Genomic DNA, 16,368 nt, shown 5'->3' on the forward strand with positions numbered 1-16,368 from the left:
CTTAAGCCAAATTTACCATGCACTAATACTACAAAATTGATTCTTTCGTATTCTACTTTTAAATTATTGGTTTCTTCTTCAACTTCTTTTATTATATCATAACATTTATGTTGGCATCTAAAAAACTTTTCCTTCAATCTCACCATCTGATTGTCAGTTCTGACATTCGAACTTTCAAATACTTTATTTTGCATGATATGATCATGACAGTCAAGATCCCTAGCCTTGCCGTTGTTAATATAACATTCCAAAATTGACAATTAAATTTTTTTTGATAGATTTTAGAATCCATCAATGTTTTTAGAAGTTAAATTATAAAACTAATTAATATAAAATTACTTAAATTGGGAATCTTCCGGCATTCTGTGTTTTTTGCTGTTTTATTTAGTAAATTAATTTTTGATGTGTCTTCACCATACTAATATCTTAATGCTACAGATCTTTTAAAGGTAAGATCGTTTACTTATTGTTTTTTATATTAGATGTATCCCTAATACCATTCTTTTAGATGAACTGACGATGCCCATTGAACAGTGGGCGAAACGTATTCAATAAAAAGATAAAGTAGCACAACTCTTTTCTTTTTTAATCTCCAAATTGACCGAAAATATCCCTTTCACTTACGAGTGCACATTTTTTATATTAAATTAAACGGTCATATTCCTTAAAGATGTCTTCATGTACAGAGGGATTCTATGCTAAGACTAAGCGCATCTATGGAGAAACTACAGTGAAGAAACTCAAGAGATGGACAAATTTAGTTGAAAAGTTAGCTACAGCGGAAGCAAGAAGAACTTTCTTATTAGAATGTAGGAGAACACGGAAGATTCCCAGATTTATCATTGATTGTACTTCTACAATTCTTTCTTCTACCACGGGGACCATTAGTCAAACTATTCAACACCTAAGTCAATCACTTAACAGGCAGGTGAGGGCACGATTGCTTAATTTTCATATTTCGAAGGTTCATTCAGACATTAAATTCATTACTAATCAAATTAAAAATATCACTGAGTTCTTAGACCAGGTTCTTCCTGTCCCTTTACTTGACACTTTTGAGACTTCTTTACACAGAAAATTCAATTTCTATTACCAGAAATCAATCTTACGCCTTCAAAAGAAGTTAGATAATTTAGATACCCCGGAGTTTCACAAAATTCCTTTTAATCCTAAATGGATTAAAAATCTTTCCAATGTTGATGTTCCTCAAGACATTCTTAAACTTTTATCTTTGGGACCAAAATTTGGCCTTCAACCATCTTTCAAGGATTATTCCGTTAATAGGATTCTTGCTGATGTTGAGAATATTTTGTCATATGCAGATGACTCAGACCTTTTATCCCTTAGGTCTTATTCCAATAACATTTTATTGAATTATACCAAACGTCCTAAGCATTCCATATTGATCATTGATAGTGTATATAGGGAAACAGTATCTTTTTTAAAAAATCACCCAAACCTTTTGGTCCTCACTAGCGATAAGGGTAATGCCACAGTTCTCATGGATAGAGATCAATACATATCTCTTAGCCAGTCCTTGTTGGATGATAGTCGTTATTATCAACTCCTTCCCTCCAACCCTTGCTCTAAGTTTACTAATAGAATTAACAAGTTTATTACGCATTTAAAGGATATTAAGGTCATAAACCAAACCATAGCTAAATCTCTGCATAACTATGATGGTTATTCACCAAGATTTTACTGTTTACCTAAAATACATAAACCAACTCTTAGTATGAGACCTATTGTTTCTTCTATCAATTCACCAAATATACACATTGCTAAATTTCTAACTGATATTCTATCTAAATCCTATGATTATCACAATTCTTATAATATTTTTGATTCTTTTCAATTTAGTGCATTTATTAACAATTTTAAACTACCACTTAATTACATTTTGGTGAGCTTTGATGTAGTATCACTTTTCACTAACCTTCCTTTTTCTAGTGTTCTCACTTCTTTAAGAAATCATTGGAACACTATCCAACCAAACTCCCCCGTTTCCTGGGACGTATTTGTAGAGCTTTTGCAATTAGTGTTTGACACTAATTTTTTGGTTTTCAATGATAAATATTACTTACAAATTTTTGGTACACCAATGGGTTCATCCATATCTCCCATCCTTGTTAACTTTGTCCTTGATGACTTGATATCTGAATGTTTGGGTCTTATAGATTTCCATATCCCTTTTGTTAAACGGTATGTTGATGACCTTTTGTTAGCCTTACCCTTTGAGAAAGTAGAGTCTACCTTATCGATTTTTAATGATTTTGATCCTCACTTACAGTTTACTTATGAACTTGAGGATCCTTCTAACAATAGTATTCCATTCTTAGACATGCGTGTCTTTAGAAATAATGACAATACACTAACTACAAGTTGGTACAGGAAACCTATGGCTAGTAATAGGTTCCTTAACTATCATTCTTGCCATCCGTTCAAATACAAAATAAATCTTATAAAAGCACTCAGCTGTAGGGTCCATAGGTTAACACATCCTGATAACAAAAGGGATTCTCTTTTGTTAGTCAGAAGTATACTATCTGACAATTCTTACCCTACATCTCTCATAAATAAATACCTTTTTTCAACAAGTTTTGGGTCTTCTATTGATGATTTACCTAATGGCGATCAACTTAGAATGATTTCTAATAATATTATGAACAACAATACTCTACTTTCTCCTAACATTGCAACTTCCACCACCCATTACTCTTCACTACCCTATTTCCCATATGTTACTGAAAAGCTTATTAAATTGTACAAACAGAACAATATCCCGGTTAAGATTGCTATCAATAATTCAAAGACTGTCAGGAACTTGTTTTCTAAAATTAAAACACCTCTTTCCTTTTTGGAACAAGTGAATGTAGTCTATCACATACCCTGTTCTGAATGTGATGCATGTTATATTGGTCAAACTGGCCGTTCCCTTAAAGGACGCCTTACTTCACATCGTAGTGACATTAAACTTTCTAAACATACTTGTGCCCTTGCAGAACATGCAATCAACACCAAACATACTGTGAATTTTGATGGTGTTAGAATTCTCTGTAGAGAACGTAACCTTAATAAGAGACAGTTTATGGAGATGTGTCATATTTTGAAACAACCTAATGCATTAAATAAGAGAACTGATATCAGCAACTTAAGCCAAATTTACCATGCACTAATACTACAAAATTGATTCTTTCGTATTCTACTTTTAAATTATTGGTTTCTTCTTCAACTTCTTTTATTATATCATAACATTTATGTTGGCATCTAAAAAACTTTTCCTTCAATCTCACCATCTGATTGTCAGTTCTGACATTCGAACTTTCAAATACTTTATTTTGCATGATATGATCATGACAGTCAAGATCCCTAGCCTTGCCGTTGTTAATATAACATTCCAAAATTGACAATTAAATTTTTTTTGATAGATTTTAGAATCCATCAATGTTTTTAGAAGTTAAATTATAAAACTAATTAATATAAAATTACTTAAATTGGGAATCTTCCGGCATTCTGTGTTTTTTGCTGTTTTATTTAGTAAATTAATTTTTGATGTGTCTTCACCATACTAATATCTTAATGCTACAGATCTTTTAAAGGTAAGATCGTTTACTTATTGTTTTTTATATTAGATGTATCGCTAATACCATTCTTTTAGATGAACTGACGATGCCCATTGAACAGTGGGCGAAACGTATTCAATAAAAAGATAAAGTAGCACAACTCTTTTCTTTTTTAATCTCCAAATTGACCGAAAATATCCCTTTCACTTACGAGTGCACATTTTTTATATTAAATTAAACGGTCATATTCCTTAAAGATATATATATATATATATATATATATATATATATATATATATATATATATATATATATATATATATATATATATATATATAATAGCGCAACAGCTGCAGTGAGAATGTACTATGGCAATACATTTCTCTTTGAGATGGGTATTAGGCAAGGAGACATCATCTCTCCTTATTCATCACTTTATTACAGAATGCTATGAGAGACAATAATTGGGAAAATATTGGAGTCAACAAAAATGAGGAGTTTCGGAACAATTCGAAGTTTGCTGACGACATAGACCTTATTGCAGACCTGGTGGATCTGCCAACTTCTTTAAGACCTTTAAAGTTACCTTTTCCAAAAACACAATAAGTATCTGCGCCACGAGATTAAATTCTTCTTCTCATGGCGACGTCTTCTTTCGAAGGTTGGCGATCCAAATGGGAATTGTAGTTTTGGAAACTGCTGCGAGAAAGATTTCTGCGGATGAGCGGTCGAATCATCTCCTCAGGTCTTTCAGCCACGAGTTCTGACGTCTTCCTACTGATCTTTTGCTCTGTACTTTTCCTTCCAGTATAACTTGAAGTAACTCATATCTTTCGCCTCTCAACACATGACCCAAGTATTGCATTTTCCTCTCTGATTATTCTTAGTAATTCTTTTTGTTTAGACATGTGATGAAGTACCTCAACATTAGTAACTCTTTGTACCCATGGAATTCTCAACATTCGTCTGTATATATACATCTCAAAGGCACCTATTCTTTTTTCTATTTCAAAGTCCATTGTCCAACAGAGATTAAATTAGGAAGAGACAATCAAGCAACAGAGTTAAACAAGAGAATAGGACTAACATAGGTAGCTTACGGAAAACTGAGGGAAGTCTTTAGATCAGATATTCCCATGTGCTTGAAAAGAAAGGTCTTTGATCAGTGTATACTCCCAGTTCTAGCGTATGGAGCAGAAACATTGACTCTTACCAGAAGAGTTTTAAATCAAATAGAAGAAAAACTGGTGTTACGGAAGCAATAAAAAGAATTACAACGCTGAAATGGAACTGGGCAGGTCATGCTGGCAGAGTCAGAGATAGAAGATAGATCAAGAACATTTTAGAATGGAGACCTAGACACGTAATAGAGGATGTCCTCCAACAAGGTGATCAGATGATATCAAGCGCATCCAGCACAATTGGCTTCAGGGTGCTCAGGATGCAATGGAATTATCTACGGAAGATTTTAGATGATTACGATGATTTTAGTGTATCTTAATAACAAAGTAATATAACACATATTACGCGAATTTGCAGGAATATTTTTTTCCATCCTGCAGAATTTTTGATTTTATGAGATATCACTCCATTAGTCCTAGTCTTGATTATTAGATTTAGATTTATATTCAAATTATGGTATATCTGTTTGATATGTATTTTTATATGTATGTGTGACAATAAAGAGATCTGTGATGGTCAAACGAAATTCACGAAAAAATAAAAGAGAAAAGAAAGCTAGATAAAGAGTTTCATGAAAATATGAAACGAAATAGTTAACGTAAAGCATATTAAAAGGCGATGGAAACAATACATTCACAATAAAATGAAAAGTTTGACAAAAAACCAGTTGAACGTACCCAGACATTAACAGCAATGGTCAAATCAACAAACGAAGTAGATGTTCAGGTCTTCAAAAATAAAAAATAAAAGTTAAAGCAGTTCTATCCCTCGGGAAGTGTGGACAGCTTTAGGAGAAACAGGAACAAGTTGACTAACAGGTTTTTTTAATATAACAAATGCCAGATGAATGAATCAGTATATAAGTACAGTACGGTACATTACGAGCCCCTTCCCATATCAGTTGCCCCAACGTTTTTATAACGTAATTAAAACTATTGATTAAACAGAATAATAATAAATTAAAAAAAAACGCATATGCAATATTAACAAAAAAAAAATGTGAAAGTTACAAAAAGTGAGTTATATCCCCTTTATTTTTAATGACATCCACAATTCTTCGAGGCATAGTTTTTACCAAGTTCTGACAAAATTCTAATGTAAACGAATCCCATATTTCTTACAATTTTTTCTTCAATTCGTTGACGTACCTGGCAGGATGTTTTCTCAAAGCTTTTTTCATTTTGCGCCACAAAGTCTCTATCGGGGACAAGTTGGGACTGTTAGAAACCCATTCCAGAAAAGTGGTATGCCATGGTCTTCAATCCATTTTAAAAACTTTTTGAGGTATGGCAACCTGCCCGTCCTGTTGGAAGACAAAATCTTCCGCTGATGTTAAACGGTGTGCCATAATCGGTAAAAGAAATTCTTCTAAAATATTCAAATATTTGTCCGTGTTTACAATCGTGTCCGTGTCTATCGATAAAATGTAACTTTCCCACACAGATCATGACAAATTCAGGAAATTTGACTTTTTTCTTCAGACAGTCGGGGTGGAAATCTTCATTTTTCCTGCGAATGACGCGACTCCCACTGTCATCACTCCATTGTATTGGATCCCATTGCGACTGAGTCCAATCTTTATGACCTTTTGACCATCTTAATCTATTTTTTTTTGTTGTAATGTTAAAAGTTGCTTTTCCTTAGCCTAAAATAAAATGAAATTTATTAAAAAACAATTCGTACTAATTTTTTCAACTATAAAACTTACTTTGTACGTACCAAATCCTAATTTGTGGGTCTCTCAGTAACATGTTGATATAGAAACGTGTCTTTCAGTAAAGTCACTCCATAAAACGCTTTTCTCCATATAATTTGCTCGTCGATTTTTCACTATAATGCGTCTTAATGCCCTTCGATCTGCTTCGGTCATTTTACTTTTTCGTACATTTCTAGGTTTTGTGACGACCGAACCTGTAGTTTTGTATCTTCTGACTATATTTCTTATTCAACATATTCGCTATTTCCGAATTGAATTTTCCAGAATTAAAAAATCTGATAATGATTGAACAAATTTTCTCATCGATAACTTTACCTCGACCTGTTGTATAATCCACAGACGGCAAAAAGCTTTATAATACTGCAAAATATATTTGACATTAACTGACAGTATTATTGTTTTGATGTCATTTTTCCATAGCTACCTCTGGATTTAACGTAATTATGAAAAAATCAACGTATGGTGACATAAGTGAATGCCTATAGCCTAATAATGCCTATATATATATATATATATATATATATATATATATATATATATATATATATATATATATATATATATATATATATATATATATATATATATATATGCAGCATTTAGTGAATTTGTTTATTGTTGAAAATAAATAGAAAACCATAAGGGTAATGTTTTTAGTAAATATTAATAAAAATGCCATATTAATTAATATGGGAACTTATAAAAACATGCAGAGTATAAGTTGTTTATGGTAATCGACTTAAACTGCAAATTCCATAGGTGGGCCAACTTATATGGGAAGGGGCTCGTATACAAGCAATTAGACAAAAGGATGATATTTACGTAAAAAGTAATGAAGAACAAAAAAACATGCTGAAATGATTATTACGACAGCGATTTATTACGACAGTGGCGTAGAATGTAAGGGGGAAAAGGAAGTTTATCCCTACAGAACGCCTCTGGTTACACCTGAAAACTATCTTTTAACACTAGTTAAAGTATCTTAACATGTATAAACTGTTTGTCAAGTTTGAACAATGAGTTAAAACAATGGGCTAAAATCATTTTCGAATATTTGTAATAAAACAATGTGTATCTCGGTAAGGAGAAATATTTTATTGATGTGTTTTAGCTTAAATCTTCGTATTTTGTTCTAAGATTTCTCCAGTTACTATATGGACAGTTTTTAATAAAACACCCTGTATTTGTAATACTACGTTTGTCGTCTCAACCGTTCAATAGCATATTCAATTATTTCATACTCTTAATTGATGGTACTTTTCCACTTTTTCTATTCCCGAACCTACTCACCCAAACCCTCGACGCACCGCCGCTGATATTCACACACTTAACTACTCGCAGAACCACCTGTAGTCTTATACTGTCGGGATATTATTTCATTTGCGAGATTCGAAGTTGGAAGGCCGCCGGCAGCGTATTACTCGCAATTTACTTCATAGCGATTATTTGTACAAGTTCCCTTTTCAATTTAAATAAATAGTTACGAAGCTATTATCGTATTTTACAGCTGCCCGATGACCGTTTACTACAAAATTATAAACGCGGCATTCATACAAAGTTGTACGTAGTTCGTGTCGTTAGAGAAGTTTTAGAACAGTCATAGCAGAGACGTATTGTATTGGTTTCTGTTGAAGAATAAATAAACTCTTCAAATAAAGTTAACCCTTTCAGTCACACATCCAGAAAGAGGCATCCAAAAATTATAAAATTTGGTAGATATGCTTGAGAGAGGTAACTAAAAGAATACGTAACAAAAAAAATACTGTCCCTTTATCCGTTTTTTTATTACGACTTGTACCTCACAAGGTACCTGTTGCCTTTAAGGATGTTACAAAAAAAAACAAAATCAACTAATTAATATTTAATTTATTCTAATATTTATACACAAGATGAATATTTTGCCTAAGCTTGGAAAATCTATTACATGACACCTTTTACCAGTGGAATTACAACATGTAAGGGCCAATACATTCTAACTCGAGGATATTGTACATTTCCCATTATTACGTGTTTCCCTATAAATTTTTTTATTTGATCAGGGGTCGTTGGAGAAAATCTTGCTATATGCTTGTGCACGGAATGATGATTTGTCATCTCAGCCATTACTGGGAAGATATCATCAAATATATTGTTGTGATCTGCTTTATGATGTTTTATTATTAATTAACACTAATTTAATTAATCCAATTATTTAATTAATTAATTCACTAATTTATGCAGAGTCATACAAATCAATTACTATTAAAAATTCTCAGGGTGCTTCTTAATTTTACTTTAATCACTTTACTTTATATATCTCTTCGAGTGGGTTCAGTATCTCCTAGTTGCTCATAATCGGGATAGAACAGGAAACGGAACTAACATCAAAACAACATAAATATGCACACAAATTATTATTTATTTTCAATAAGCAATACGTTGAATATTAATAAATAACTTTTGTGGGCAATTATCTTTCCCAACAAACTCCTATACTCTAAATTTAATTTTAATTACAAACTATCTATTGATCTGTTTTTTATAATAATATCCACAAAAAAATTGACCATATAAAATATAATTTATTCACAAAAAAATAACTCTTTGAAACTTGGAATCTTAGTTCGTATGTTTATATTTGATTTTATCTTTAAAATATCTTAGAGGTTTTCTTTCATTCAAATTATTTGACTGACCTTTATTTTTTACACCAATGCTGTCTCCTCTCGATCAAACCACAGTTCCTTCCTTGATTGATTATGTCCGGCTACCATCAAATCTTTCCCGTTCTCAGCATCGATCCAAACCGCATACCAGCAAACTACTCCTCCGAAAACACAAGCCCAAGCCTCTTTTGACCGGTACTCTTTATTCACAAATTCTCCTTTCTTTCTCAATTGTATCTCGTGGACTATGCAGACTCAAAAGAGGTATTAATCTTCTTGATTTTGATCTGCTCTCAGCTTCCACCTTTTTCACTAACACACGAAAACACTGGTACTCAGATTGACTACACGAAAAACACGTCTTCTCTTCTGGTCTGCCGGTAACATAATGATCTTTTCAATCTCCCCAGACAAACCTTCTCAACTCTCTCATTCCCCATCATTCCTTTTTAACCAATCATAAGCATTCATTTTTTCCCACTAATTTTCGATTTAGAAAATTTCCAACATAATATTTAAAACAAATAAACTACTTTCACTCAAATTACTTTTCAGAAACCATTAACAATTTTGCCTTTTTCAACAGAAATAAGCTTCCAAATTCTTGTTATCTCATATCTAAATCTAATTCTAATTTACTTTCGAAAATGCCCACCGCAAAATACAATTACAAGTTTATTCTTAAATCTATAAAATTATACGGGTTCCATTGTCCTTTCACTAATCACTCAGTCTTTCAAGGAAAAAACTCGTCCGGGTCCCGTCACGGAACAATGTCTTCTCTTATTCTAACTATTACAAATAAATACAGGGTTGTATTTTAACTTATATGCCCGCGGTATATTAAAATAATAAAAAACTCTTTATTCTATTTCTGATTGATAAACTGATCCATAACAATATATTTATTGAAAAAATCAATTGGTGCTGGTAAATCAACAACTTGCTCTGGAATGGGATTATAACATGTTACCTTTCTGGTCTCGAACTGCACATCCTTCATCCATTTTATTTGCTTTTCTCAGTAAAATCGTGGTTTTTAAAAAACACTTTAATAGTTGTTTCTGGATTCATTTGATTTACTTCATCTTCTGTAACTTCTTGGTCGTTGTTTGGATCTTGCTCCAAATCATCCTCTAGATCTTGAGAATTAGTTTCTTCTTCATCTGAGTGGGCACTTTCATTCAAAAATTGAACTATTTCATCATTAGTTTTCATTTGAGTATCATCCTCCCATCCATCATCTTCATCGTTCAGATACGGAATATCTGAGTCATCGTCATTTTCAAGATAATATAGTAACTCCTCATGTGTAAGTAATTTTTTACTATATTTAGCCATATCTGAAAATAAATATTTCATGAAAGAACATGTTTTACACGAAAATATGTATTATTCGTTTTGTCACAAAAACATCCTTAAAAGCAGTTTGTACCTCATAAGGTACATGTAAGGTACATAAATTACTACTTTATATCATGTACATCTACAAGATCAAGAGAAGAATCGAAAAAGGTAAAATACCTGAGAACAAACAGAAAATAAGTGAGTAGAATAGATATAATGGAAGAGAGATCGAATATTAGGTACTCACAAATTCTGATTGAAACAAGACCGCAATTCACGAACACCATTACTACAAGATATGAAGTGGAATTAAAAAACATGCGGTCACAAGGTATACCGAACGAATTGCTAAAACACAGCCTCCAAGTATTACAGGGATACCGCACCGTAATATGTATATTTTATCGACAGGAAAACAGCTATAAAATGATATTTGAAAGATATTAAAAAAGTAAACAAAGAGTAAAACAAGGAAAAGACACGGCTGAAACATAGGCAACTAGGAATGCAAAGGAAAACCTGGTAAGAGGGAATATCAATAGCGATGAGATGCTTTGAAGAATCTAAAGGTACGCTCATAATTGAGACTATCGCTTGTTATTGTCGTCTAGCACATAGCAGTGACAGTAAACGCTCACATTTAAATTAATGCACTGGCGATCGATACTATGTTACGATCCTATGGTCGGAGCGACCCTCACTGCCTCTTTGTGCTCGGTGCCTCTTTGTGAGCGCCAACTTAGAGAAATCTAACGGAACTACTGACTGGCGAAAGAAATAGGCATCGGACAATGACCAACAATATTTTAACCAGATTAAATGTATATAATAGCTACACCAATGAAACTCTTTTTCTGAGAATATTTTCACCTTAAACTTTACTGTTTCTCACCACCATTATTTTTGTCGAATTAAATATTATTAACCAATATTTACAGTGTTACCCTGTTCAAAAGAGATATTAAATTTCATTACTCCGCAGACAGCAAAAGCAAACATCGATCAAACAATTCTGCAGGCAAATCACGCTGCTTGAGTTAAAAGTAATATTCGAGTTTCCTCGAATAGATTTGTTCATTTCTGTTCGACACCGCAAAATCTAACGAGATCAGCTAATCACTTTCAAATTAGACAAGAAGTGACGGCGTAATTTTATGCCCTATGGATTTGTACTGGTACTGGGAGGCACCGAGTTGGGTAGTTTATTGTGCAATAGGGAATTTAAGACAAATACATAAATATTACTAACCAACACTTACTTACTTCATTTACATAAGTACTACCAAATATAAGGGAATTCGAAATAGAAAGAGCTTTAACAGAGCTAAAAAATAATAAAGCTCCAGGACACGACGGTATAATTGCCGAGCTCTTGAAAACAAGCAAGACATTAACAATCCCTGTACTAACAGAGCTATTTAATAGATGTCTCCATAATAGCAAGATCCCTAAAGACTGGAACGAGAGTCTAGTAATACTCTTACACAAAAAAGGGGACAAATGTGATCTACAGAATTATAGACCAATATCGTTGCTCAGTCAAGTATACAAATTATTTATGAGATTTATTAACAACCGGTTAACCTACAAAATGGACAATTACCAACCGGTTGAACAGGCTGGCTTCCGCGAAAGGATATAGTACATCAGACCATCTGCTGACAATGAGAACATTGATAGAGAAGACAAATGAATACCAACTACCCGTATTTCTTGCCGTTTGATAGTATCGAGATGTGGGCCATAGAACAAGCTATTAATAATTGTAGAATAGATTCGAGATATAGGCAACTAATACATAATATATAATATGAAAATGCAACTATGATAGTACAACTAGATGAAAATACAAATCCCATCCCCCCTAAGAGAGGAGTGAGACAAGGAGACGTAATATCGCCAAAGCTTTTCAACCTAGCCCTAGAAGACGTCTTTAAAACTACAAATTGGTCAACCTATGGCATTAACGTTAATGCCAACAAGTTAAACCACCTCAGATTCGCTGACGACATAGTGATTATAGCGAGCACATTCGAGGAACTGCAAATTATGATTATAGCAGCCAGCTCCCAATACATCGGCCTAAAAATGAATATGAAAAAAACAAAAATAATGACAAACACAGATGATCCCAGACGTATAACTATAAATGGCAGTGAGATAGAACAAATCCAGGCCAAATCCTGAGACTTGACAAAGAGAACCAAAATGCGGAAATTACTAGAAGAGCAAGACTAGAATGGACAGGATTTGGAAAACTTAGTTGGATACTTAAGAACCGCAAAATACCCCAATACTTGAGGAGCAAAGTGTTCAACCAATGCATCCTTCCTATCATGACATATTGATGCCAAACCTGGACCCTAACCAAGGCAAACATGAATAAACTAGCCACAACAGAAAGAACAATGGAAAGAGCAATGTTAGGTATACGACTGTCAGATAAAAAGAGGAACGACTGGGTAAGATCCAAAACAAAAGTCGAGGGTATAGCAACAAAAATTGCCAAACTTAAATGGAGCTTCGCGGGCCACAATGCTAGACAAAAAGACCAACGTTGGAATACTACAATACAACATTGGAGATCTTACGAAAGTAAACGACCAAGAGGAAGACCACAGATGAGATGGGTTGATGACATTAAAAGAATAGCCGGAACAAATTGGAAATATGTTGCTCAGGCTATTTTGATAACAAATTCTTTAAAAAATGTCCATTTCAAACACGACCTATAAATGTTTTGAAAATTGAACAAAAATCTCCCCATTTGATTTTTCATCGTACAACGTACTATGGAAATTTCGTTTCAAATATATTGAGTCCAAAGGGCAAAAAAAAACAATAACACTCCAGTTACCTTTAGCATCTCATCAGCAGCTACCTCATTCTAGAGAAAAATTTGAAGATGTAGTGTCTCTTAGTGCATTTTGTTCCAAAGAAGCTCAGCAGTACTTTGAATCTTTACCACATCAGTAAATAAGTATTCTTCTTAAGTATATTGTTTTTTAATTATAATAAAAGGTAATAAAGGCCTTGTTTAACTTATTTTTGTGCGCTAGCAGTAACATTTTTTTTTATTAATTCAAAATATTTTTTATTAAATTAATATAATTAACACTTATATATATAGTGTTATATAACATATTTTACTTAATTGTTTAGCAACCTGTTAAAAAAAAGGAGTTTAGGATCATACAAGTTAAATATTACAAAATAAAAAATTAGAAAATGTAGTTTTCTGAAAAATGTACTAATATACTGACATTGCGCCTTTATTCCCTGCACCCTTCATGTATTAGTCATCTCCTGTAGTACTTCATCTCTTAGTGTCGTCATTGGCATAAATTCGAGAAATCGTAGTTGCCACACTTACCTTAATGTATATTACCTATGTCTAGCTGAAAGATTTACGTACTGTATATAAAATATAAAATTAACAGAAACATTTTACCAAATCTTAAACTATTCGCTTTAAGTTGTTCTATAAATTTCATTAGCCAGATTTTCAAAGTTTATAGCTTCATTTTGTTTAAATTTCTTTAAACAAATTAGTTCGCAACTTTTTAGTGAAATTTTTTATGTTTAATAGTTATAACTTTTTTATTAATAATGATAAAGTAATTTTGCAAAGTTTATTTTAAAGCTCAAATAACTACCTTTAAAATGAGGGGTTTTGGAAGTTAATCTACATGGAAAAGCTCCATCGAATGCCTATTTCACAAAATTTGTTATAACTCCGGTTTTAACAACCGGATGAAAGTTTACCACACACCATTTTGTTCAGTGTTTCAAAATAAACAACTCAACCCCCCTGGCTGCTAGAGTATACTCTTACTGTGGGTCTGAATTTTATTGAGTACAAATAAAGGAAAAAAAAGAGACTTTTCTGCTTCTTGACATTATTCTTCTAGTTGTCTTTTCTATAGATTGTCTTAGTTTATTTATTTTATTTTTGTTTATTATGTTAGGAAGGATTGTCTTATTTTTTATTTTATCTCCCGAATTAGTGATCTTTAGAAAAGCTTAATAGACATAAAATAATAATAATATAGACATATTTAAATACAAATTGGATTCTATACATATTATACGTTTTTTATTGGTTTGATAAAAAGCTCATATAGAAATCATTACCACCAGACTCACCTAATAACAAATATTTAAAAATAGAAACTAGAAACTTGATTTTGACCTTGTTGTCCCTTGTTTTCGATTATTTTCACACGTTATTTTAATTTTTCGGAAAAGTTCTGTATTGACACAGATATACTAACGTTTACCTTAAATATTCATTTACAAAATCAGTGACAAACAACTTTGTTGTTGGTTAAAGATAATGTTTAGACTATTACGAGGAAGATAAGTAAATTAATCTATTACGAGGAACGTTGGTAAATTAATTAAAGGAGGAAAGTGAAAGGAAATCATAAAAACCACGATGGGCTCTTGTTCCGGCAAGTAATTCAACGTAGGCATTCTATTCCGGATGAGATTAAGGACGATCACGTCATAGTTTGAGTTGTTTCTGGATATTTGTATATCTAAAGGAATTTCCGACTTCATAGTAAATGTATTTTAGGATGAGATAATAATAACAAACGTGTTTAATATGCCAAAATAGGTAAAAATCCTAAGGGAAGGAAAACTGCCAATAGAAATACATTATACAGGGTGTCCCATAATTAATTGGACATTAGCTAAGGGGTGATAGCTGACACCAAAATAAAGCGTTTGAGCTCAAATTGCTTAGGGAAAATGTTGCTAGTTTTCGTTCTACAGGGTGATTCATTAATATTTTTTTATATTATTTTTATGGATATATTGAAAACTATTTAACCGATTTAAGTGAAATTTGGTATCTTGCTATTATTTAGTATGCTTAATAAGAAAATGATATTAGTTTTACCATTGACACTAGGTGGCGCCACCTACTGTAACATTGGTTCATTAATGGGGCCATAATTTTTTTGTCCGCCCTGTATAAATATTCTAGGAAAAAAAAACATGAAATAACATTTGAAATCGTAGGCTTCCACGGCCAGAGTCAGAATTATAGTTTATTCGTCTTCCGGGTTTGGACCGTGTCATTTGTGAGTGACCCAAAAGTGGGTTCATCTCAACCCACTTTTGATGAGATGAACCCACTTTTGGGTCACTCACAAATGACACGGTCCAAACCCGGAAGACGAATAAACTATAATTATGAAATAACATTCAATTCTACACAAAAAAGGTATTCTTGTTTCAAATCAAAAAAGTACACCGTTTTCGAAATAAACGTATTTTGTTTTTCGCAAAACAAGCAGGTACCTAGGTATGCTGTGAACTTAATGGCAAAGTCAAGGCGTAAGTACGAATTTGTTTACTATTTGTTGTCAAAGTGCAGTGCGAGTCTATTATTAAAAAAGAATATGTGTGTACTTTGTACGCAGGTAAGAAGTTATACTTCTATTATATGACTTCAACGAAATTACTATATTTTAAACAGTTTATTTGTGTTTTATTTAAATATTAAACTAATTTTAATACTTACAAGTTTCCTAAAAATTTTCTTAAATAATACCGAAAATAAAAAAAAGTAAGCAAGGCAATAACATGACATGTTATGTTCCTAAGCGGTCACCCATCCAAAGTATGATCCCGGTAGACGCAGCTTGACTCCCGTTTTCGAGCGACAACTGGTGTAGCCAGTGTGCTATGGCCGTAAAATTCATACTAAAGTGAATTATTTTGACAGATTATATCTACAAATAATATTAAGATTGCCTTTTAATCTTCTTATCATCATATTTTAATATCTATTATCCTATATCCGACGAAGACAAATTCAAAGACACAAAAATTATAAAATATATTTTTTTCACACTTTATTTGCACTGATACATACGTAAATTCAAAGATTTAGCAACTAGCA

The 16,368-nt window shown here is 32.4% G+C and overlaps 2 protein-coding genes across 3 annotated transcripts in view; both read left to right on the plus strand.

Annotated features, from left to right (window-relative positions):
* LOC140440989 (receptor-type guanylate cyclase Gyc76C-like) overlaps positions 1 to 16,368 on the plus strand; it is a 338,147-nt gene that overhangs the window by 43,406 nt on the left and 278,373 nt on the right. The gene's annotated exons all lie outside the window — the stretch shown is intronic.
* LOC140440936 (uncharacterized) lies at positions 671 to 4,169 on the plus strand. The gene is made up of 2 exons (XM_072531287.1): positions 671 to 1,903; positions 4,008 to 4,169. Exons 1-2 carry the CDS (start codon positions 671 to 673, stop codon positions 4,167 to 4,169), a joined length of 1,395 nt encoding a protein of 464 aa, XP_072387388.1.

Source organism: Diabrotica undecimpunctata, chromosome 5 (assembly GCF_040954645.1).
Source record: "Diabrotica undecimpunctata isolate CICGRU chromosome 5, icDiaUnde3, whole genome shotgun sequence".
NCBI lineage: Eukaryota > Metazoa > Arthropoda > Insecta > Coleoptera > Chrysomelidae > Diabrotica > Diabrotica undecimpunctata.

Coding starts and splice junctions, on each gene's coding strand:
- LOC140440936 (XM_072531287.1), top strand. CDS start 671: ATGTCTTCATGTACAGAGGGATTCTATGCTAAGACTAAGCGCATCTAT. Junction 1,904..4,007: donor TACCACTTAATTACATTTTG/GTGAGCTTTGAT, acceptor ACTTTATTACAG/AATGCTATGAGAGACAATAA.